This window comes from Odocoileus virginianus, chromosome 8, assembly GCF_023699985.2.
Source record: "Odocoileus virginianus isolate 20LAN1187 ecotype Illinois chromosome 8, Ovbor_1.2, whole genome shotgun sequence".
In the NCBI taxonomy this organism is placed as follows: domain Eukaryota; kingdom Metazoa; phylum Chordata; class Mammalia; order Artiodactyla; family Cervidae; genus Odocoileus; species Odocoileus virginianus.
In genome coordinates this window covers 27,374,260-27,397,112 of record NC_069681.1, presented here as the reverse complement: position 1 = coordinate 27,397,112, position 22,853 = coordinate 27,374,260, and the positions used below count along the sequence as shown (strand labels likewise).

General features: G+C 39.1%; 1 protein-coding gene across 2 annotated transcripts in view; it reads right to left on the bottom strand.

Moving 5' to 3' along the window:
* Window positions 1-22,627, bottom strand: part of NALF1 (NALCN channel auxiliary factor 1) — a 578,493-nt gene extending 555,866 nt beyond the window's left edge. For both annotated transcript variants that reach the window (XM_020911362.2, XM_020911363.2), the window contains exon 1: window positions 21,722-22,627. In XM_020911362.2, the coding sequence (XP_020767021.1) occupies window positions 21,722-22,627 (906 nt within the window). The remainder of the gene's footprint in view (window positions 1-21,721) is intronic.
* Window positions 22,628-22,853: the final 226 nt, after the last annotated feature.

The following is a 22,853-nucleotide window of genomic DNA, read 5'->3' as shown; positions in this document are numbered from 1 at the left end:
TGGCAACCCACTCCAGTATTCTTGCCTGGAAAAATCCACAGACAGAGGAGTCTGGCGGGCTGAAGTCCATGGGATTACATGACTGAGCATGTGTGCACGAGGGTGGAGGGAGATGGGTTGGTAGCTAAAAAAAAATAATAAAATAAATTTTTAGTTTTATAGTAATAATTTTCATCACTTTGGCATGACCCAAGTCCAGGTGAAGGATAGTTAATTCCATTCTCTTCTTTAAATACCAAGATGATGTTACTGGATGGCATATGCTTGGACTCCTTTTTCAAATAGTGCCCCATTTCAACTTCTTTTAACAACCAAAGGTCCGATCTGTGCGGTAGAATTAAGATCGCTGATGACGAGAATGGGTGGAAGCTGAGACATGAAGAACAGTGATAAACCGAACCTTATCCTGCTTGCCCAAACACCAGTCTAACCACTCCTCCACACCAGTTCCTCAATGAGTATAAATTCAGAAATTAGAGGATATCTCCAAACTTTGTTTTCCATTTTCAATACTAAGCATTCTTCAATACTAAGCAAATCTATTCAGATAATTTAAATTCATAAAACCATAGTAACATAAATGGGGAAACATAATTGAGAACACTCTTCTAAATTTGGGGATTCTTTTAACCTCTGTGCTTTTGGGGAGAGGACTCCAAAACACCACTATACACATCAACCCACTCTATTCCCACTCCCCAGAAAGTTATAATTTGCTTTCAAATTACTTACATTTTAAAATTGCATAAGGAAACGTCTCATCTATCAGTTATATCATTTTACCTGCATTTATCATCCCATCAAAAAAAAATGCCACTAATAAGGTAATCTTTGGAATACTTTCCTTTTTTTTACTAGATAATTTTTTAATTAATTAATTTTTTTACTGAAGGATAACTGCTTTACAGAATTTTGTTGCTTTCTGTCAAACCTCAACACCAATCAGCCACAGGTGTACATAAATGCCCTCCCTTTTGAACCTCACTCCCATCTCCCTCCCCACCCCACCCCTCTAGGTTGATACAGAGCCCCTGTTGGAGTTTCCTGAGCCACACAGCAAATTCCCTTGGCTATCTATTTACAGATGGTAATGTAAGTTTCCATGTTACTCTTATACTTTCCTTTAAAAAAAAAAAAAAAAAGCCTCATTTTAAACTTGGAAGGTAATGGCAGAGTTGATTTAATATATAATTTTTTAAAAAAACATACATTTAAAAGTACCAGCCATCAGCAAAGACTTGAAATATAAAAATAGATCTTCTTTGAGCCCAGATTCTCTGCATCTTATCCTTACTAGCTCTGGTAGACTGTACTGCTGTCTGCCATTCTAGCTTCCTCTCCGCTCTGCTGAACACAGGAATGGTCGTGTGACGCTTCAGCCAATGAAACGGAGCTGTAAGCAGTCTGTCTCACTTTTGAGCTGGACTTTTATGAGCCAGAGTATGGTACTCTGTCTCGTTTCCTTCTGCCACAAGACTGACAATGTTCTAAGCAGCGACTGTTCTGTCAGACTGAAGTCTGGATTGAAAATGTATAACAGAGGCACTGCCAATCCACAATGACATATATTGTTAGCAAGAAAGAAATCTCTAGGAGGTTTCATTATTGTAAGTCACTGGCATTTGGGGATGTTTATTAACTCAGCATAACCTGATCTATCCTGATTGATACTGCCTACTTACCTCCCAAGTCTGATTTAATACTCCCAGTCCTACACCAAGGATATTTTTACTCTCCCTCCCCCCCCAAAAAAATATATATATATACAGTAAGCAAGACACTGGAAAACCATTTTACTCAAATAAATATAACACAGGGCTTCCCTAGTAGCTCAGTGGTAAAGAATTTGCCTGCAATGGAAGAGATATGGGTTCAATCCCTGGGTCAGGAAGATCCCCTGGAAGAGGAAATGGTAACCCACTCCAGTATTCTCACCTGAGAAATCTCACGCACAAAGGTGTCTGGTGGGCTACAGTCTATGGGGTTGCAAAGAGTCAGACACAACTTAGTGACTAAACACACACATGCACACACAAATGTACAGCAGTGTTAGGTATGCAGAATTTGAGTCCTAATGAGCATCAAGGACTAAAACAGAAGTTGCTCCTAGAAAAATGTCTGCCATTCCAGAATTGGTAAAAAGAACTAAGTATTCTAGTTGGGCCAGAACAGTTGAAGACAGATAGTTTTAAGGCCTCTAGTCATAAAGGCAGTTGCCCTAAAGTGCCTTCATGTTTATTTCAAATCCCACTGCTGAAATTTTTAATCTGAATTTAGCATTATGGGCAGCATTCCAGACAAATGAGATTTATATGGATGACTAAATAGGCATACGAGATTACTCTATTGGTCTAAACAAATCAATCTTATTATGGAATTACAGGTCACCATTTAGAAACTACAGGTTCTAAAATTCATTAAATTACCCTAAAAAGGCATTTTAAGAAACAAATTGCATTCTTCTGAAGCATTTATGTGATATCATTCCATGAGTATAGCAAATCTCTTAAATTCTAAAAAATATTACAAGGCAAAGTTTAAAATTTAATTTCACACAGAAACAATTTTGGAAGAAGGAAGATGGACTGAAAATGATCTCTTTCAATGTCTTTAATTAAAATTTCACTATGTCCATGCAGAATCAAGTCTAATAAGATTGTCCTTACATATGTGTGTGTGTGTATTAGTCGCTCAGTTGTGTCCAACTCTTTGTGACCCCATGGACTGCAGCCTCCCAGGTCCCTCTGTCCACAGGAGTCTCCAGGCAAGAATCCTGGAGTGGGTTGCCATGCCCTCCTCCAGGGGATCTTCCCGATCCGGGATCGAACCCAGGTCTCTTGCACCGCAGGCAGATTCTTTACCATCTGAGCCACCAGGGAAGTCCCTTCTTTATATATGCCCCTGCAATAAAATGCATCTGTACTTAATAATGCTGATGATCTCCTACATTAACAGTTATACATGTATCAAATACTGACCTAGTAACAAAACAAAAATGAAGCTGTATCTTGCCTAAGAGGATTTAAAAATAAACGACATTGTCTCTGCTTATCTAGAGACCAATATCTCTGAAGGACCTTAACAGTAATTGATGTTCAAACAATGTCTAATGTGCCACCATCCACTGTCCTGCTCTTCATGTCCTTGGGAAGCCCAGCCATCTCCCCTTCAGTGTTGGGACTTGCTTCCAAAGAACAGAAGAGGGCAAAGGTGACAGCTGTCATTTTTGTGATGACGTTACAGAAGACTGTAACATCTGTCTTGCTGAGAAAATGTCCTCTTTGCTGTCTTTCAAGAAGCAAGACGCCAGGCTGTGGACCAGCTGAGGGACAGCCACCTGGCAAAGAACCGAAGGCAGCATCCAGCCAACGAGCACTAAGGGCCCCAGCCCACAGCCTGCAAGGTACGAACTCCACCAACCACAGCGCGGGTTTGGAGTCTGATCTTTCCCTAGTAAACCTCAGTTGAGACCCCAGCTCTGGCTCACACACTGATTGAAGACTTGTTGAGGACATAACAAAACCACATCAGAATCTGACCTACAGATACTGAGAGATAACATACATGCATTGTTTTAAGTCTTTAAGTTTGTGGTATTTGTTACAGTGCAATAACTAATACAATGGAAATTCTCAACTGTGGGGGTTGCTTTTTGTTTGTTTGCAAACCAAACTTAAGCTGCTTCACTTTAAACTTTAAAAAGAAGTCAAATACAATATCATTTCAGTTTTGAAATTATCCATGAAAACTGGTAAGCACTCCATTGAATAAAATGCTTAGTAAATGATGCATGTGAGAGTTGGACCATAAAGAAGGCTGAGTACCAAAGAATTGATGCTTTTGAATTGCGGTGATGGAGAAGATTCTTGGGAGTTCCTTGGACACCAAGGAGATCAAAGTAGTCCATCCTAAAGGAAATCAACTCTGAATATTCATTGGAAGAACTGATGCTGAAGTTGAAGCTCCAATACCTTGGTCAACTGATACAAAGAGCCAGCCCATTGGAAAAGATTCTTGATGCCGGGCAAGACTGAGGGCAAGAGGAGTAGGGGGTGACAGAGGATGAGATGGTTGGATGGCATCAATAGACATGAGTTTGAGCAAACTTAGGGAAATAGTGAAGGACAGGGAAGCCTGGTGTGCTGCAGCCCATGGGGTCGCAAAGAGTTGGACATGACTTAGCAATTGGACAACAAAAGTACTAAAACGCTGACTGGTGCTTTCCTTCATGACGATTGTTTGCCTCTTCCTTCTCTACCCAGCATTCAGATCCTTGCTCCTGATTACACTGGGCCTAGTTCTCTCTCTTGATTTCTGGCTCTTAATTCTTCCCCAAATATTCCAGATAAATTGAATGTGAAAACTTGTGCAAATGATGTTTAGAATATTCTAAAGATATGGCTAGTAGGCGCATGATACAAGAAGTGATGATTTTAATATATGAGTGAAAATGTAACTGCTTCCTCTTAAGGAACAGTAAAAACTTGTGGCTAAGAGAATATCATAATAATCAACCACCTGAAAACAATTTAAGTCATAAATGCAGAGTAAATTATTCTATTTCAAGTAGGCTAGCTCACTATCCAGAGAAGGCAATGGCACCCCACTCCAGTGCTCTTGCCTAGAAAATCCCATAGACGGAGGAGCGTTGTGGGCTACAGTCCACGGGGTCGCTAAGAGTCGGACACGACTGAGCGACTTCACTTTCACTTTTCACCTTCATGCACTGGAGAAGGAAATGGCAACCCACTCCAGTGTTCTTGCCTGGAGAATCCCAGGGACACCAGAGCCTGGTGGGCTGCCGTCTATGGGGTCGCACAGAGTCGGACACGACTGAAGTGACGCAGCAGCAGCAGCAGCAACTCACTATCAGTTCAGTTCAGTTCAGTTGCTCAGTCGTGTCCGACTCTTTGTGAGCCCGTGGACAGTTAACTATATATATACAGTTCACTACAGCTTGCTAATCTTAAAAAAATTGAAACATGAGGATTTCAACTGAATATTGCAGGTAATTTCAGCAGACACATTTGGAGACTTTAATCATGTGGATGGGTATGCTAGCTCCCACCTGACTGCGCAGAGGGACACACGGTGAGACACACAGGGGTGGCCTAGAGCAGGCCGGAAGGAGCTCTTTGGAGACGCCTGTGCCCTGTCTCTCCATGGCACTGTCCGTGTGCAGCCTCAAAGCGCATCTTTTCAGTTGAGCTGCACGCACCCTCCTCACAGGCATCGTGTCTTAACAGCATACACATCAAAACTCCTCAGATGACGACCTGGCCACAGAGTCAATGCATCAACATGGTTACTAAATACATCAAAGGAACTGCCAGGAGGATGTGTCACAAGAACAACTTCAACTTGCCAGTACTGCTAACCAGAGGGGGGGAAAAAAATCAATAATGCATATGAGACCACATAGGCTTCTTTTATTTCAGTGTTCATTAGTTTTACTCAATGGAACCTCTCACTTAATGGAGAATCAGTCATTCAACAAACTATTATTGAACACAGTCCCATGATCTATTGTTGCGTAACAAACCACTAAAATGTAGTGTAAAACAGCAGCTACTTTTTACAGCTAGGATTCTTTGCCTCAGGATATCAGACATCACATAGAAGGCAGCTTTTCGTCCTCTGAAGTGTCTGGTGCTTTAAGAAGATTTGAAGGGCTCCTGGTGACAAATGGCCGGGCATAGGGCTCACCTGGAGGCTTCACTCACATGTGTGGCACCTGGCCTGGGACAACTCAAAGGCTGAGCTCAATCGAGACCAACCATGAGGAAGCCTACATGGTCTTTGGTCTTTCTATGTGGCTTGAGCTTCCTTACTGGATGGTGGTCTTGGGTTCACTGACAGCCCAAAGCTTCAAGAATACGTGTCCCAGTGAACAAGGAAGAAACTGCATAACCTTGTATCACCTACCTTGGAAGTCACAGAGCACTATTTCTGTACCAGTCTTTTGAATGAAGCAGTCATAATAAGCATGCCCAGATTCAGAGGGAGGGCATGCCTGCATCCTCTCAAGTGGAGAAGCATCAAAGAATCTGCCTCAATGTTTTATAACCATCATAAGCTCAGGTTTTCTTTCTTTTTTTTTTCTTTCTTTTCTTCTTTAAAAGTGATTACACAAAAAATAGGAATAAGTCATAATTTCTAGCTTTAAGAGTCGTCTCAAAATCTAACAGGAGAAACAAATGGACAAGTACATCCACATGCTGAAAGAAATCGTCTTCATGCTAATGTTTTCAGTTATTTTCAACTTTCTTTCCTTTCAATAATCTTTGAAAATCAGGACTGGTTCTATACTATAGCAATGTAACAGAAAACAAATATAATTGTCAAGAGTTTTAAATAAAAGTCTTATGTCCTGTGCTTAGAAAGAAAGAAAGTGAAGTTGCTCAGTTGTGTCCAACTCTTTGCAACCCCATGAACTGTAGCCTACGCGGTTCCTCCATCCATGGGATTTTCCAGGCAAGAGTACTGGAGAGGGTTGCCACTTCCTTCTCCAGGAGATCTTCCTGACCCAGGGATTGAACCCAAGTCTCCCGCATTGTAGTCAGACGCTTCACCGTCTGAGCCACAGGGAAGCTTTTCTTCAAACTGGGGAGAGTTATCAGACCTACTTCAGAGAATTAAATACGCGGGGTCTAGCACCAACACTAGGCGCTAACTGCAAAGTGCACACACAAGATCTTAACAGAGAAGAAAACTGTCCTCCAACTTTGGGCATAGCTCTGCTGCCTACCCATGAATCAAATCAAAATTTAAGAAGCAAAATTAACATTTACAGAGATAGAGAAATAGCTTTTCATCATTTTTTCACTATACTTGGGTTGCTGACTGATTAACAAACTTTCTTCATCAGAGGACCAAAGCAGTCACTGTATTTATATGTATTTCTATATGAGTAATACAAAAAGTCCCTGAATATCCATTAGGGATTCAGCTTCTTCCTTGTCATACTGCTAACACTCTATCTAGCTCATTCTATACTGTGAAACGATACAGAAATGCTTGGAAAGTGATTTTTTTAAGCCACAGTGCCAGTTTACCAAATTCTAATAAATAAATAACTTACACAGACTGCATTAGTAATATTGGCATAATTAGCAAACATTTTCCTCCCCACAGACTATTGATTCTTTTTCAAAACAGTTTTGAATTATGAAAAAAATTAAACATACAGAGAATTTGAAAGACTAATAACTAAACACCGATATAAACATAATATAGATTTGGCAAATGTTGCCATAATTATTATACTTTTATAGTTTCTGCCAAACTAGATCAAAGTAAGTCACAGATGTCACAATGCTCTCCTTAAGTGGAACGTGGTATTTTAAAACATTTCTCTTAATGGGTTACTTAAAGTTTTGGAACTACCTGACCTGTCTAGGTGATTTCTCAGATGAGATAACCATTATAGAGTTGTATCTTTCCAGTCTCTTAAAATTAATAAACTAATCAGCAGAACTAAACAATGAAATATTTTTCTAAAGACTTCTAAATTTGAAAAAAACACTGAATTTTTTTAAATTGCTTTTCTGAAAAGGTTCAGAGATGAATAGTTGTTTCTTTCTTTAAGTGGCGAGATTAACGAAACACATCCCCACTGCAAGCTATGGAATAATTACACTGCTGTTTATTACTTTTGAAGCCCATAATTACCCATAAAGAAGCATGTACAAATAAAATACTGTGTTTATATCTGCCATATAAAAAGCTTTCTTGTTCAGCAACAAAGATATCAAACACCATATTTTATAAAATTAGTATTTTGTAATTATTTGACTTGGGGCCGATTGTATTTTTAAGAGGGAAAGAATGAATTTATAAGCAAGTCAGAAGAAGCAATTTCAGGCTGAAATTGCAGCACTGTCCTGATTTCAAAGCTCTAAGTGAAATCTAATTTCCATTTGCAGGTTGAAAGCGAGACCACGTGAAAAGAAATATTTGTTACCAAGTTGTTGTTGTTGTTGTTGTTTTGTAGCAGAATGTGAACACCACAGCTTTTAGCTTAAGAGATGTACATGCCTTTTAATCTTGTTCTCATTAACAAGTAGCTAGAAAAAGAATCAAATATTCTCTTGGATTTTCCTTCATATTCCTTCCTTCTTTTAGGTTAGTAAGTACCCTGTTTATATATAAATTTCTTACATTTTTTTCATGTCCATACATGAGTCACACATGATGAAACATCTGATTATTTATTCTTTTTTTAACTAGGTGCACTGTGGGATATCTTTTATCTCAATGCCTAAATTACTACTGCCATATAATAATAGTGCTCAAATTATCTAAGAACAGTTTCCACTAAAGATCTGTTTTTAAAAGGAAATATTCATTCGTCCTTACACCATGTTTTTTCCCCCTACAGAGCACCAAAAATTGTATGACAGAGCGCATTCCCAGAGGCTACGATTACAAATTAAGTTACTGAAATATTCTTTATGCCGCATCCTTTAATACATCTGGATGGCGAAGAAGATTAAAACAACCACTGTGATCACTCTCAGAAGATGGGTGTGTTCTCCTCAGGCCTGACATCCTTTTCTTTTGGCCCCTCTGGTTCACCTGCTCAATTCACAGCGAGCATTGGTAGCCCTTGAGAACGGCCCTTCACCATTAACTGGAGAAATCGGAGGGACTGATTTGAACAGCCTCCTGGGAAATTCTCTTTAATAATTTACTACATTAGACACATCATATATTGTCACAGTAGGAAAAAAAAACAACAACGGGAGAATAAGAATAGGCTCAGGGCCATACAAAACAGCCCCGAATGGAGACCACATTACACAGACAAAAATAAAGTCTGATCATCAGTCACACAGGAAGTGGGGAGTGGGGACCTTCATTAACCACTGTGTGTTGCCTTCGGTCTCCCTGCAGTACCTTCATCTGCTCACATGTGGGTCAGAGGTCAGGCCATAAAGTTAAACTGATACATTTAGATGAAGGGAAAATGTTTTTCCCTAAATAATATCTACGTGTCTCCTGCATTGTAGGCAGATTCTTTACCTGCTGAGCTACTTGGGAAGCCCAGACAATATCTATCATGAGTTAACTCTTCTACAGTTCATCTACAACAAAATCTAGTCTTGACTTAAAAAAAAAAAAAAGTAATTTGTTGAGTGCCTTTAGCTGTATTGTTTTCATCTTTATTAATATAAACAAGTGGTAAAGAAATGCAAATGTGTACTGCTGAGCTTTTGCATTTGTCTGTTTACAGTGGCTATTGTGAAAGACTTAAACATCCATCCAATTAGAGTGCAATGCCAGAGAAACTGTAATACAGAACCTAACTTGTAGCTCAGTTGAAGAATCTGCCTGCAATGAGGGAGACCCAGGTTTGATCCCTGGGTCAGGAAGATCCCCTGGAGAAGGAAATTACAACCCACTCCAGGATTCTTGCCTGGAGAATCCCATGGACAGAGAAGCCTGGCGGGCTACAGTCCATGGGGTCACAAGAGCCAGACACGACTTAGCTACTCAACCGCCACCAATGGTCAGTGAGCTTCAAGTTGGGCACATTCGCCATGCTGCCTTCTGGACAGCACAGCTGGGGCAAAGCCTAGCCTCTCTGTCCATGTTCTTTATCAGAGCCTTTTAAAGTCTCCACCTTCATGAAATAATTGAGGATTATCAAAAATCGACTCTGCTGCCCTCAGGGAACCATTTTAGATTTTTGTTATGAAAAGTTCAAGCATTTAATTAAGTATGAAACATAAAATTACAGATTTGAGACTTACAAATATTCATGGATCTTTTTAACTTTTCCCAGATTTTTAAGTTATTTAGAAATAATAAATTATTCCTCCAAGACTAAACAAACAAATAAAAAGAGTTTGGGCACTGTTTTAATATGCTCGCGCTTGTCAAAAATTATTTAGATAAATAACTGCTTTGACTTCTTGTAGGTGAAGCAGCATATACATGGTTGGCCTGTTACATCCATTAAGTCAAACAATCAAAAAACACAAGGACCTAAAGACTGAATCATTTATTTTAATAATTTTAAATAGCCAATTAATCAAATAGAGAAATCAAGGCCATGACTGAGCAGTTGATAACTATGCCAGTAGAAAATAATCTATATTCATCAAAGAAGCCAAACTATGCTGACAAGGATTTTGTTTACTCAGACTTGAATTCCACCTCACTGGAATTTTCAGACATATTAAATGAAAATGAACGTTTTGTTTAAAAAGTCTAAACTGAAATAAGGAAAGGGCTCCTTTTTTTCATAAGTGACTTCCAAATTTTGGCATGAAGCCATTGCCTCAGAAAGCACAGATTCCCACAACTCCTTGCTTAACAATACACAGTGACCTGTCTCATTTTCAGTAAGGGGAAGAGGAAATTCTGTTTTTTGTTTGTTTGTTTTTAATGGTTTAAGATTCAGATTCACCTCTTTAAAAATACTTGCTTCTCTTCAGACAGACTCTCACTGCTTATCTAGGGTCACTGTGATTCCCAAGATTAAATATACCACCAGTGCCTTTTCAAATGCCTCTACGGAAAATAAGTCAAAAGTCTCTATCAGGGAATTGATCTGCACCAGGACAGCTCTGGTCAGAAACCGATGACTGGATTAGGACAAACTTGTCAATGTTTTCCACCAGCTCAGCATCTAACAGTAGGGCGAGCTTTGCAGGGTGACAACTGTCTTCTCAGAGTAGCCTGGATGTACAGATGACAGCTCTACCCGCCAACTATATATATGTATTTTTTGCCCGCGTGGATTGCAGAATCTCAGTTCCCCAACCAGGGATAGAACCCAGGTCATTACAGTGAACGTCCAGAATCCTAACCACTAGGCCACCAGGGAACTCCCTCACCAGCTACATTTTACTATATACCTATTCCTTCTTTCCTCAACATGGATATGTAAGTATCCACATCTTGCAGAAACTGATGGAACACCCATGTAAATCTATGTGTTTCTGACTTTTAGGCCTATGCTCTTCTCCTACACCCAGCTGCTGCAACAGAAAAACTGGATGAAAGAAGTTATAATTTCTTTTATGTGCCAAAGAACTTTATATTCTATCCACTCCTGCTGTCAGCCACCCACATTCTCCCATTAAAATATTAAAAAAAAAAAAAAATAGATGAGCAACGATTTGTGGCAGAGTGAACACATTATAATAAAGTCAGAGGCCATGAGATTAAGAGCCAGATACTACTGGCTTGAGTTCTGTCTATGCCACACTTACCTGTGAGAACTTTGGCACGCTTCCTACCTTCTCTAAGCCTTAATTAACCCACTTGTTGGAGCAAGACCCCCGCTTCCATGTGGCAGTTTTTATCAAGGTGAAGAACCTTGCTGTGTCTGTTCTTTCTGAGGGCAACCGTGGACCCGTTCACGGGGCACAGCTCACAGTCTTCTGGTCTACCCAGTTCTGCCTGGTGTATCTCAGCACCGGCCACGTTGGCCTCAGTCCACCAGCTCTAGTTCAAATGCTGAGGGGACCTTTAACTCTGCTTCCTCTCCCTCCCCACTTAACAAAAACACTAAGGATGGCAGAGTGTGCAAATGGAGGGGCAGAGCAGAAAAGAACAAGGACGACCACAATGGAACACAAAGACAAGCAGCTAGAGGGTACAGCAAAGGGCGACGTTTAAAATGGAGCTTGGAGGCACAGGAGACTCTGCAGTGCCTGACGAACTACGTAACAAAGAATGTCTCCGAAGATTATTTTCAACCCAAGGTTTCTGGGAGACGGAGGGTCATTACGACGGTTTCTTCATGTGTCCTCCCCAAAAGGTTTGTACACGAAAGGGCTCAAGCCCCTTGGCCATAATCTAAGGGGAATCCACTGAGTCTAAAACCCAGCACATGTTAATTTTTAATCTGAAATAACAAGGGGAAAAGTCAGGCTTTAGGAATGCAACATTTTCACCCTAAATTTTTGTTTTTAGCTGAATTTTTTTTTTCTGTTTCCTTCTAAAGACTCACCTTTAGTCACCTTTCCAGAGAAACGGAAGGGATGTAGACATAGTAAAATCAGGTTTGTCATGCAAAATACAAAGTCTGTTTATAAAGCTCTTGTAATTGACTGTTGCTTACCAGAAAATTTACATGAGATCTCAAGTGAAGCAATTTTACTGATTTCCCAGGGCTTTTTCATGGGTTTTAATGAACTGCTTCTACTTATTGGGCATCATCAAGCCCCAGGTTAGATACTTTAACATGCATGGGAGTCTCTTGATTTCGTCCCATAACTGTCTTATGAAAGAGGTGCTAGAATCCCTATTTTAAGTAATTTGCATGATGTCATATAATTAATAAGAGATGAAACTGGGAGTTGAACCCAGTCTATCCTCAAGACTTCTTGTAACTATTTTACTATACTTCTCTATTAGATTTAAAATTAATTTATATTTTTAGAACTTTCTATTAAACATACTAACATTTTTGAAGAAAATAGATAATGAGATAGCCATATTTAATTCCATGGACTCTATAAATATGTCATTGAACTCCAAGGCAGCACATTCCTAAAGAAAATAATTCACAGTGACACATATAATTATTTATGATCTCATATTTACAGCTAATAATTATTTTCTATTATTTGAAAATGAATATTCTACTTTATTTAAGCATTTTCAAGATAATAATTGTACTTATTGTCTGAATTCCGAAATTAAAGCATTGTTCCTCTTTAAAATACAAACAACAAAACAAAGGATCTTAGCTGCACAGCACAATGTACAAAGATAAAACCTCCCTCCTTCCTGAGAATAAGCAATAAATTAGAGCCTGTTATCTTTTCTTTGGGATCTAGTGCCTTCACTAATTTTTTCTGAAAGTGATACTTTCAATATCATACTCCCATCTGGGTCCTAGATCAAAAGCTACAAATATTCTAGCTTATTTCATCATAAAATATTTATTCCTTTAAACTCACATCTTCCCACCTTTTCATTTCCTTTTTCTTTTCATGGCCGAACTTAATGAAGAATCATTCAAACTAGTTTTTATTTCATCAACTCCAGCTCATTCCTTAATGCATCACAATTTGACATCTCTTTCATCATTCTATTGAAGCCAGTCCTGTAAGGTTCAACAAGACTTAATTGTCAAATGCAGTGACCTATTTCTAGGCTTCATCCTACATGCTCTTTCTGAAACATAAGACACTCTTGACTGACTCTACATCCTTCTTAAAACTCCTCCCTATATTGTTCAGATCTTCACTTGCCCTCCTTTCCGTCCACCTCCGCCCCTCCCCACCCTCCCCCATTCTCTCTTCTGTTATCCTCCCATTTTCACTGCATTCCCTGTTTCTTCTCAGTTTCTCTTTCTGGTCCCTTTTCTGCCCAGACCCTTTAACGTTGCTCTTCCTCATAATTCATCTTTGACATTCTCTCCATGTAATCTGTTTCTGTTAAATCATCTACTCTCTGCCCACAGCTTTCTGGATCAAACTACATCATGTGTAGAGAGTAAATGCCACACCAAAAGCCCTACTTACATGGTTCACTATCTACTGGACATCTCCTGATGGCATTATCTTCAAGAATGGACTCCTGTCATTTCACTAATCTCAATCCCAATGTGTTCTTCCTCCTGTATTTGCTATCTCATTACATGCATCCACACCCAGAGTATCACCTTTCCTAAAGTCTGAATCAAATCCTTCCTCTACATGGCAACTGGTAAATTTGAACTCAGAAAAGTCTCCTGAATCTTGCTTTCTTCTCCCCTTCCATAGCCACCACAGTCATTTAGAATCTTCTCTCCATCCTGGTAGCCACTAGCCACTTGGGGCTATTTAAATTTAGACTAACTGAAATGAAATATAATTTGAAATTTAGTTTCTGACATCACTTCACCCTCTTCCAACCTATCAACATATTGCTGCCAGGGCTAAGTTTTGAGGAAAACAAACCATCCCAAGTAAATCACTTGATTAAAATTCCTCTCTGATATTGTATCACATAGAGGATGAGATTCAAGCCCTTAGCATGGGATACACGGTTCTTCACAATTGAGCACTAATATCTCTCCAGAGGTTTTTCTTCCAGCTCTTGCCATATAGCTTACTCAATGTGTGAGTGGAACTATGTCCCCCCAAATTCATACACTGAAGCCCCGGCCCCTCAGTGTGACTGTATTCGGAAAGAGGACATATAAAGGGCCAATGAAGTCTAGATAAATATTAAGATTTCTAACGATTACAGATTTCAGTCAATATGTACACAATTCTCAACTCATAAACTCAACATCTTTTAAAACACTGTGGTAAGAATTGGATGGCGGTTTAAAAATTTTAAACAAAAAGTGACTGTATTTTACTGAACTTACAAATTCAGTGTAAGAACTATCACAGATTTCCAAAGTCTGCTTCCCTCCCTCCAAAACTGTATCTATATCCTTCCTCTGTTCCACTCGAAATGGAAATCTAAGTGTTATGCTGATAGTCATACCATTTATTCATAGTCATAACCACCCCCCAACCGAGAAGGCGATGGCACCCCACTCCAGTGCTCTTGCCTGAAAACTCCCATGGGTGGAGGAGCCTGGCAGGCTGCAGTCCATGGGGTCTCTAAGAGTCGGACACAGCTGAGCGACTTCACTTTCACTTTTCACTTTCATGCACTGGAAAAGGAAATGGCAACCGACTCCAGTGTGCTTGCCTAGAGAATCCCAGGGACGGGGGAGCCTGGTGGGCTGCCGTCTATGGGGTCACACAGAGTCGGACACGACTGAACTGACTTAGCAGCAGCAGCAGCAGCACCCACCCCAACAAGACTTTGAAATGATGAACCTGGAATTCTTGGCCGTTCATTCCAGCTGTCTAGGACTCCAAACTGTCTGCCATCATAGCTTGCTATATCATCTAGAAAACACTTTTAATAATAAATTAAAAATTAAAAAGTAAATATGGCAAAATTTTTAACAGGTATTTGTGGATTTATATACTTATCCCTTCACTATTTAGTATGACTGTAATTATCATAATGAAGAGGGGAAAGAAAACACAAGAAGGTGAGGAAGTGAGTTGAGCTTTAACACTACCAGCAGCTTGACCTCAGGAGAGTTAACTTTATGTCCTCACTTTACTCATCTGTAAAACACGTGATATTACTTATAAAGACGACACGATGAGTAAATGAATTAGACTAGTTTCTGACCTGTAATCAACTCTAAAACTTGTTAGCTACTACTGAAGCTTGTCCCAGCACTTAAACTGAGTGACTCAAATCATTTTCTGAGAAAACCAATACATTGTCATGATCATACATTTAAATCTTAGTTCAATTTTTTTTCCCCAAATAAACTAAGCCAGTGAGAGTTCAGTCAGAAAGAGACTGATTATTTCTGATGGCAGTGGAGAGGCAGAGAAGTAAGATCTCTGAACCCTGAGTTTCCCATGGGACACGGGCCTGGCGAGTGGAGCCTCCAGAAGCCAGGAGAGGGTTCAGCCAGATGAAAGCAAGAGGGCACTCTGGCAGGAAGAAGAGAAAATTGAGGGGTGAGGACTCGCAGTTTTGAGTAGAGCCCAATTTCCTTCTCAAGAGGGGCAGAGCATCTGACATATACAATTCCCATGTATTTCTAAAGAAGTAATTATTGCATCCACGAATCCCACATATGTGCAGATATATTACTACTGCTGCTAAGATCAATAACTGAATTTAAACACTAGTAAACTTGCATTTTTTGCAGGTTTTTTTTTTAACCATCCGTAATAGCATCTACAATTTTTTCTTTTAGCAAATGATTCTGTGTAGAAACAGAAAAGGAAAATCAGCTACTAACCTTTTAACACTTTAAACACCCAAGAAGGAAATATTTTCATGCATTCTACACAATACATAGTATAAATCATGAACTATTTATTACCAAAGAAAGGCAGATGTGAATTCCTATTTTCAGTTTTAAAGAACTGAAGTAAATTAAAACATTTTATTACTGAAATTTCATTATTTGGATTGTAATGTTTTATTGCTTATTAACTTAATGTAAACCTTAAAGTTAGTGTTTCACAGCATTTTCTAATCTAAACTTTTAAAAAAAAAAACAATAAAATGATGATATTACAATCCCTTCAAAACAGAACAAAGATAAGATCCCTCTAAAATGAATTCCTAAATTAAGTGTGGTAGCATTCTGTGTCTACTTAGCAACCTGTATCTTCAAAACACTGTATGAATGTCACTAGTTATTCCAGTATGATAGAAATAAGTATAAGAAGAAATATGGCTCATCATTATAATGGAGAAAGAACAATAAAAATGAATTAGTAATTCTCTAGGTTTAATAAATAGGTGAAGAAAGAATAAACCAAACCACATGAAATACTATGAAAAGCCGAAATGTTCTCTCTTAAAACCAACGTATACTTTTGAAAAAGTCTAAATTTTAGCCATTTATACAAGCTAAAATTAGAGACAAAGTAAGGAGGCTGAGGCTCCTCTAATCAAATAGTTGATCCTCTCACAGAGAGACAATCATCTAATTTCTGCACTCATGTGCTCAGCCCATTAGTGAACAACAGAATAATGACTCAGTTCTGGCTAAAAGACAGAAAATCCGCAGCCAATAGGCTCATCCTTGAATATTCAAAGCTCTGGTCTTCTCTGCACCCTTCTCTCCATGTTCTTTCCTTGGCACATTCCCCAAACCTCGCACACAGTAGTTTGCATTTCATGTGACTTCCTCGGCCCAGCCACAGGGTACTCGCTCCCGCTACCCCCCACCATGTGCTGTTGCCTTTACCACTTAGAAACAATGTAAGTTCCTTTCTCACCTGTTGAACCAATGAGCTTATTATGTGTTACAGAGGCGCAGGACCTAAACGCTCTTTCCACTTTGCTTGTCTCTCAACTACAACAGCGGTTCTCACCCTAGGCTGCGTGGCATCAGGGAAACTGAAGACCCCAAGCTCATGACGCAAGCCAGGCTAATGAAATCAGAGTATCTTAGGGCAAGGCGTGTTTTCAAAGATTCCCAGGATAGTCTAATATGATGCCAAGGACCACTGATCTAGAGTAAATGTTAACTGATATTGAAGAAACATTTTTTCAATATAAGTCAACATAAAGTGAACAATGACATGTTTGGTGCCTAGTCAATGTGAGGTCGACAAAGAAGATTAAGATTGAAGAGGAAATGCAGAATTGAAATTAAAGCAATAGGTCAGTTTCAAACAGCTATCTATAGATTTGTTTTTGTACATTCAATCTAGTATCAAAATATATCTTAATGCATTCTATTTGTGGGAGACCATGAAACTGAGAACATTATTTGATTTTTTTCCTTTATACTTTAATTCACCTTGCATATGCAGACATCAAGCTCATCTAATTAAAGTGATTAAAACCAATGTATAACAGCAATTATTAAAATTTTGTGGTTATGCCCTATATAGCTACTAATCTGACCCAGTTACAAGTTGGAATTTTTTAAAAAATCATTCCTTGGTTTATAAAGCACCCCATTTTTATATGGGGCAAAAATATTAAAAATTAAAATCTGGTCCTAAAAAGTTATGATAGTGGCTTTGACCTTATAAATGGCCTTATTAATGGTTAAAGTGACCATCTGAAGGTTAGACTCTGTGATAGTGCAGAGAAGCAACTCAGTCATAAAAATATGATTTGAAAATAATACAGTGGTAGAATGTAAAAGAGGTCTATTTGCAGATGTATTCCACACTCCGGATACTGTCATAATATATACAGTAGCACTTAACTGATTACAGCAAAATATTTTAAATATATTTATATGGAAAAAATTTTTATATATTTTATTTCCTTAAAAATTATTTTTAAATATCTACAGTGTATGACATTAAAAGAAATAAGAATTTAAAAATGACTTTTTGTTTAAACTGCATATTATGTAACCAAATTTTACATTCTCAAACTGCTTAATGTTTTTGAGTGATTTCTGCAAATGATACCCAAAGCTCTGAGTATCACAACTCTTACATACAAGGAACATTAGCAGAGTATTCTTCTGATCACTGTCTGTTAAATAAAATATGCAATATAATTTACTTTAGCATAAAATTATGAAATTAAAGTATAAGAATGCATACATTCTTGACAGTATAAGGATTATAATCTATTCTAAGAGAATTAAAATACAGTGATGCAGTGATTTATATTAGAATCTAATCTCAAACTCACTTTTCCTGGCCATCTGTCTTGAAGAATAAAACTATTAGTAACAAAAGCTTACCTGTAACATGGACTTTTATATTCCCTAAATATTTCAGTTTTATAATATGTAATTTCAAGAATGCCTAGAAGCTAAAGAATGGCATATTTTTTAAAAAAATCTTCATAAGAAAAACAACTAAGCAAAAATTAAGGCATGTTAATAATGTACATATGTAATTGTTTATGCTTGGAAGAGTGTATTTTTTAATATTGCCAGCCATCTTGAAGACTTTCACAGGATTGTCAGATTCTTGCTGTATGTCAAAAACATTATTTAGAATAAAACTGCAAAATCCAGAGAAGAATTACTGTCATAATTTTTGCTACTTGAATGCTATAGTCTAAATGATATATGCAGATGTTCTTGTTCTTAATTCCCAGATAAAAGTGTATGTTTATTTTAAAAATTAAACCAGCCATCTCTAAGAATATTAAAAAATATTCTTGGGCATAAATGATTTCTATTATGTACTGCAAATAAACCTTTACTAAAGTAAATCCAAGCTATGTTTGATCTCCAATGATTACAGGTCCAAAGAAATATGATTTGATTAAGTCAATATTAAGGTTTGTTTTTTTTCAGTATAATGGGCCAAAAGTCCCTTAAATCAAGTTCAATAAAAATTAAATTTAATCCATTTTAATTGCATACATATATGGAATGTGGCATTTTTTTTAATGGGAGCAATTATAAAACTAGGAGGCAATAACATGTCCTAACTTTTAATGTTTAGAAGTCACTATATTAATCATGTAATTATATGTGGGTATTATAAAGTTAATATATTTCCTCTAAAATATGAATTCTAATTATTTGTATAACTAATATTATAGCACATATCCTATATGTGAATATAAACATATTAATAAACTATTAAATTAGATTTTTTTCATGAATATATTACCAATTCTGGAAATATAATGCATTTACTTTTAATGTAGCCTAAGACTTGTCATTAACCTTAAAATGCAGAAAATTTTGCATGAACTATATATCGTGAACATTGCCCCTGAAGATAGACATCATTTCATAACTATAAGTATGTTTGAAAGAAGTAAAAGTGTTCAGAAAGAAACTCAGATACATTCTTCAAAGACCACCAACAGCATTTTAAGTCAAGTAATATACTTTGTATGTGGATGTGATTGCAGTTTTGCAGAATCATAAAGAAGCTGTATGTTAAGCTAAGGAGCTAATCCATAGATTCGTAAGTTATCAACCAAGAACACACACTGAACACACCTCACCCCAGCACCTAAAGTTTGAAACTGTGTGAAAACAGTCATCCTGGAATAAATGTCAAGTGTTTCCAACTGACAACCAACCAACCAAAAAATAGCTCAAGGCATCACAAGTAATAAATCCAGTGTTGTGGAGATGAAAAACTCAAATGTCTGTGTTTACTTTTCAGTATGAAGAAATATTTCTAAAAGGCATTAGGATTTTTTAAATGTGCTTTTGTGTATATAGCTCACAGTGACTACTTTATATGAAAACACAATCCAGAAGTAGTTCATAACATTACATATTCATTTAACCTACACTATACCTTGTAGCTATGAGGATATAAGTATGAAGTTGATAACTATATCAGGTCAAGAGGAAACTCTATATCTATTTATATATACATATATGTATAGATATTTATGTGAATATTCAAATAAAATAAATTTGACAGACTTATTTAAGAATATTCTTTAATCTACAATGTAGACTACCTTGTAAATACTGAGCCTATGCAAACTGAAGTAACTAGAAATTTCTATGAGAGTTTACATTCAAGGAAGCAAAAAGATTCAAATTATTACAAGGGATCACTTTAAACATAAATATACTGAAAGCTTTGCAAGTTTTTTACTGGTAGTAAAATTAGTAGACAGATCCATTTCCTTGTAATTCTGAGGAAACATTATATTGTCAAAATAAATAACTATGCAGTAAATATACTAGTCATTCATTAATAACATCTACCATTAAGATTAATTCCCAGGCATATGGTTAAGAAGAATATATAAAAATCTTTTAAGATCCATTTATCTAATGAAGCAGCATTCTAAACTAATGCTGCAAATGCAATATCATTACTTGCAAAGAAGATACGTTTCTGGTCTTAAAGAATGTTGGCAAAGCAAGCTTAGTTTCAGTTTAGCTTAGTTGTCAGAAGCACAACTAATCAATCCAAGCTAGAATACAGCCCTCGAACTGTGCTCAACTGAAGCAGGTATCCCTTAGGCCAGTTCTCCTGTGAAAGCATCACAAGAACCCTCTGATCCATACTGCCCTTGACCACACTTTTCCAGCAAGTGAGGCAAAAGAGGCTCAGTTGTTGCATTCCTTGGGGGAGGTTCGGGGTGTGATGAAGAGAAAGGTAGACAATATGGCGTATCATTTCTTTTGAAAAGCAATACTATTTTATTGCTTAAGAAATTTTATTTTAATTTGCTTTATTGTTTAATAAATTACCTTTGGAACAAAACATCAAGGTTTGTTGAGATTCTGCCATCATTTCTTCCCCTACTAAAAGGTCACTGCAGTCTCTTCAACGGAGCCCCTGAGCAGACCTCGTTTCAGCACCATGGACAGCAACACGCCTGCTAGGACACGCGCCCAGGGTCACATTTGCCACTTCTTAAGAAACTTGCATACACTACTCCTTTGTGAACCAGCAAGGTTTACAGCCATTATTACATTCAACAGGAAGGGGCTGAAGGTAATACATGTTATCAATGAGCTCAGTATTTTTTAGTTATGGCGTTAAGCATTTGCCAATTAGTACTTCCTGAGAGCATCCTGAAAATTCAAGCTAATTACATAAGGTGACTAATAAATAATCTAACACTGATCAGTTATCACCAGATACGTAATCAAAATTTTCTACTCATACTGAGCCTCTGATCAATAACTATACACATTTCGAAGAGAAAACAAGAAACTCATGTGAGTAAATACGCTTAGGTAGGCCCCCAAACTTTCAAAACAACCAGTACTCCTCCTGGAAAACACGTAAAACGCTTTTAGTTCTTCCCACATAAACAACCACAAACACTTTCTCTTGTCCCTTTGGCCAACCAGCTTAATTAGGCCACTATCAGAGACTTCATGTGTAAGGTCCATAAGCCAAACCACACATGGCCTGTCTTAGTCTGTTCTGACTTCAGCTGTGGTCACCAGTATGCAGTCCCATCACAGTCTTCCTCACAAGCTTCACTCAAATTACATTAAAAAAAAAAAAAAAAGGTGGCAGAATCTGAACCAACTCCGTAGCTTTAAGAGATAGTTAAAGCACTGGCTTTAGCATCTCAGAAGACCAGAGTCCTCCTGATCTTCCAAGGATTCTCAGAAGGCACGGATCCACCAGCAATTCACAAGAGAGTCCCAAGTCAGGCAGCAGGTCAGGCGCTTACAACCACAAAAGCACTGGTCGAGTAACAAAACCAGAGTCAGAAAGCGACTTTAAAACTCTAGAAGACACCGCCACCCAAATCACACAGAGGTAACAGCGCGAAGAAGGGGGGAAAATCCACGGGTTCCTACCTTACAGTCCTCAGGACACGATTTCACCGAGTACTCCTCTGATTGTAAGTATTTATGCAGCACGCTTTCAAACTCTTCGTATTTCTCCTGAGCGTGGTGGTCGTAGTCTTGGTAAGCCTCGACGCACTGTCTGCAAGTGGTCATCTCACCACCCTCCTTGAGCACCACATCCAGACTGCAGTTCAAAGTGTTGGGACTGGACAACCCCGAGAACAACTCCCAAAGTGTGTAGGAATTACAAAACGAAAGGTAAAAATCCGACAAGTTCCAGAGCGGAGTCGGCTGCGGCGGGCCCCGGGTCTGCTGCCGCCGCTCCCCGCGGGCCGCCGCCCCCCGACTCCAGTTCCTGGCGCACACGGCGTCCGCGCTCTCCACCGTGAAGCACTGGCCCGAGGAGGCGCCCTGCGGGTAACACGTCTCCAGGCGCCACGCGGGTCCGGCAGAGTTTCCTGGAAGAGCCTTGCCCCGGCTGCCGGAGCCCCGGCCGCCCTCGCCGCCGCCGCCGCCGCCGCCGCCGCCCGGGGAGGGAGGCAGGGCGGGGGACGGGGAGGCGGAGAGCAGTCTGTGAGCCTGGGCGGCGGGCGGGGGCTCCCCCATGCCCGCCAGGAGCGCGGGCCAGGACGGCTCCTGCTGCCGCTGCCGCTGCTGCCGCTCCTGCCGCTGCCGCTGCTGCCGCTGCTGCTGCTGCTGCTGCTCCTTGTCCCGGGCGCGGGTCAGCCTGGCCTCGGCGCAGAACCACAAGTGATCAGAGAGCAGGACTGTGAAAAACAAGAGAGAGGCCAGAGACAGTCGCCATTTCTGAGCCCTCTCCGAATCGATGAACGGTTTCTCGTTCTCCCGGGGTGCTGCCAACCAGATTTTTAATCCGTCGTCATACTGCCGACACATCCAAGCACCCCTGGTCATATTTTGGGAGCGCACAGCCCTGGCCGACTCCACCGCGAGGGCTCCGGTGCCGGTGTCACCACAATATGCATTGACTTAGGGGTTCGATTGCCTTCTCCCCTCCTCCCTTTCCTCTCTCTCTCCCTCGCTCCTCTCGCTCTTTGCCTACATCAATATTACCAGGCTTCGGGGGGAGGCAGGACTCGCTTCCGACCTAAGCATCCGCCGACCCCATCCTCTGTCGAGT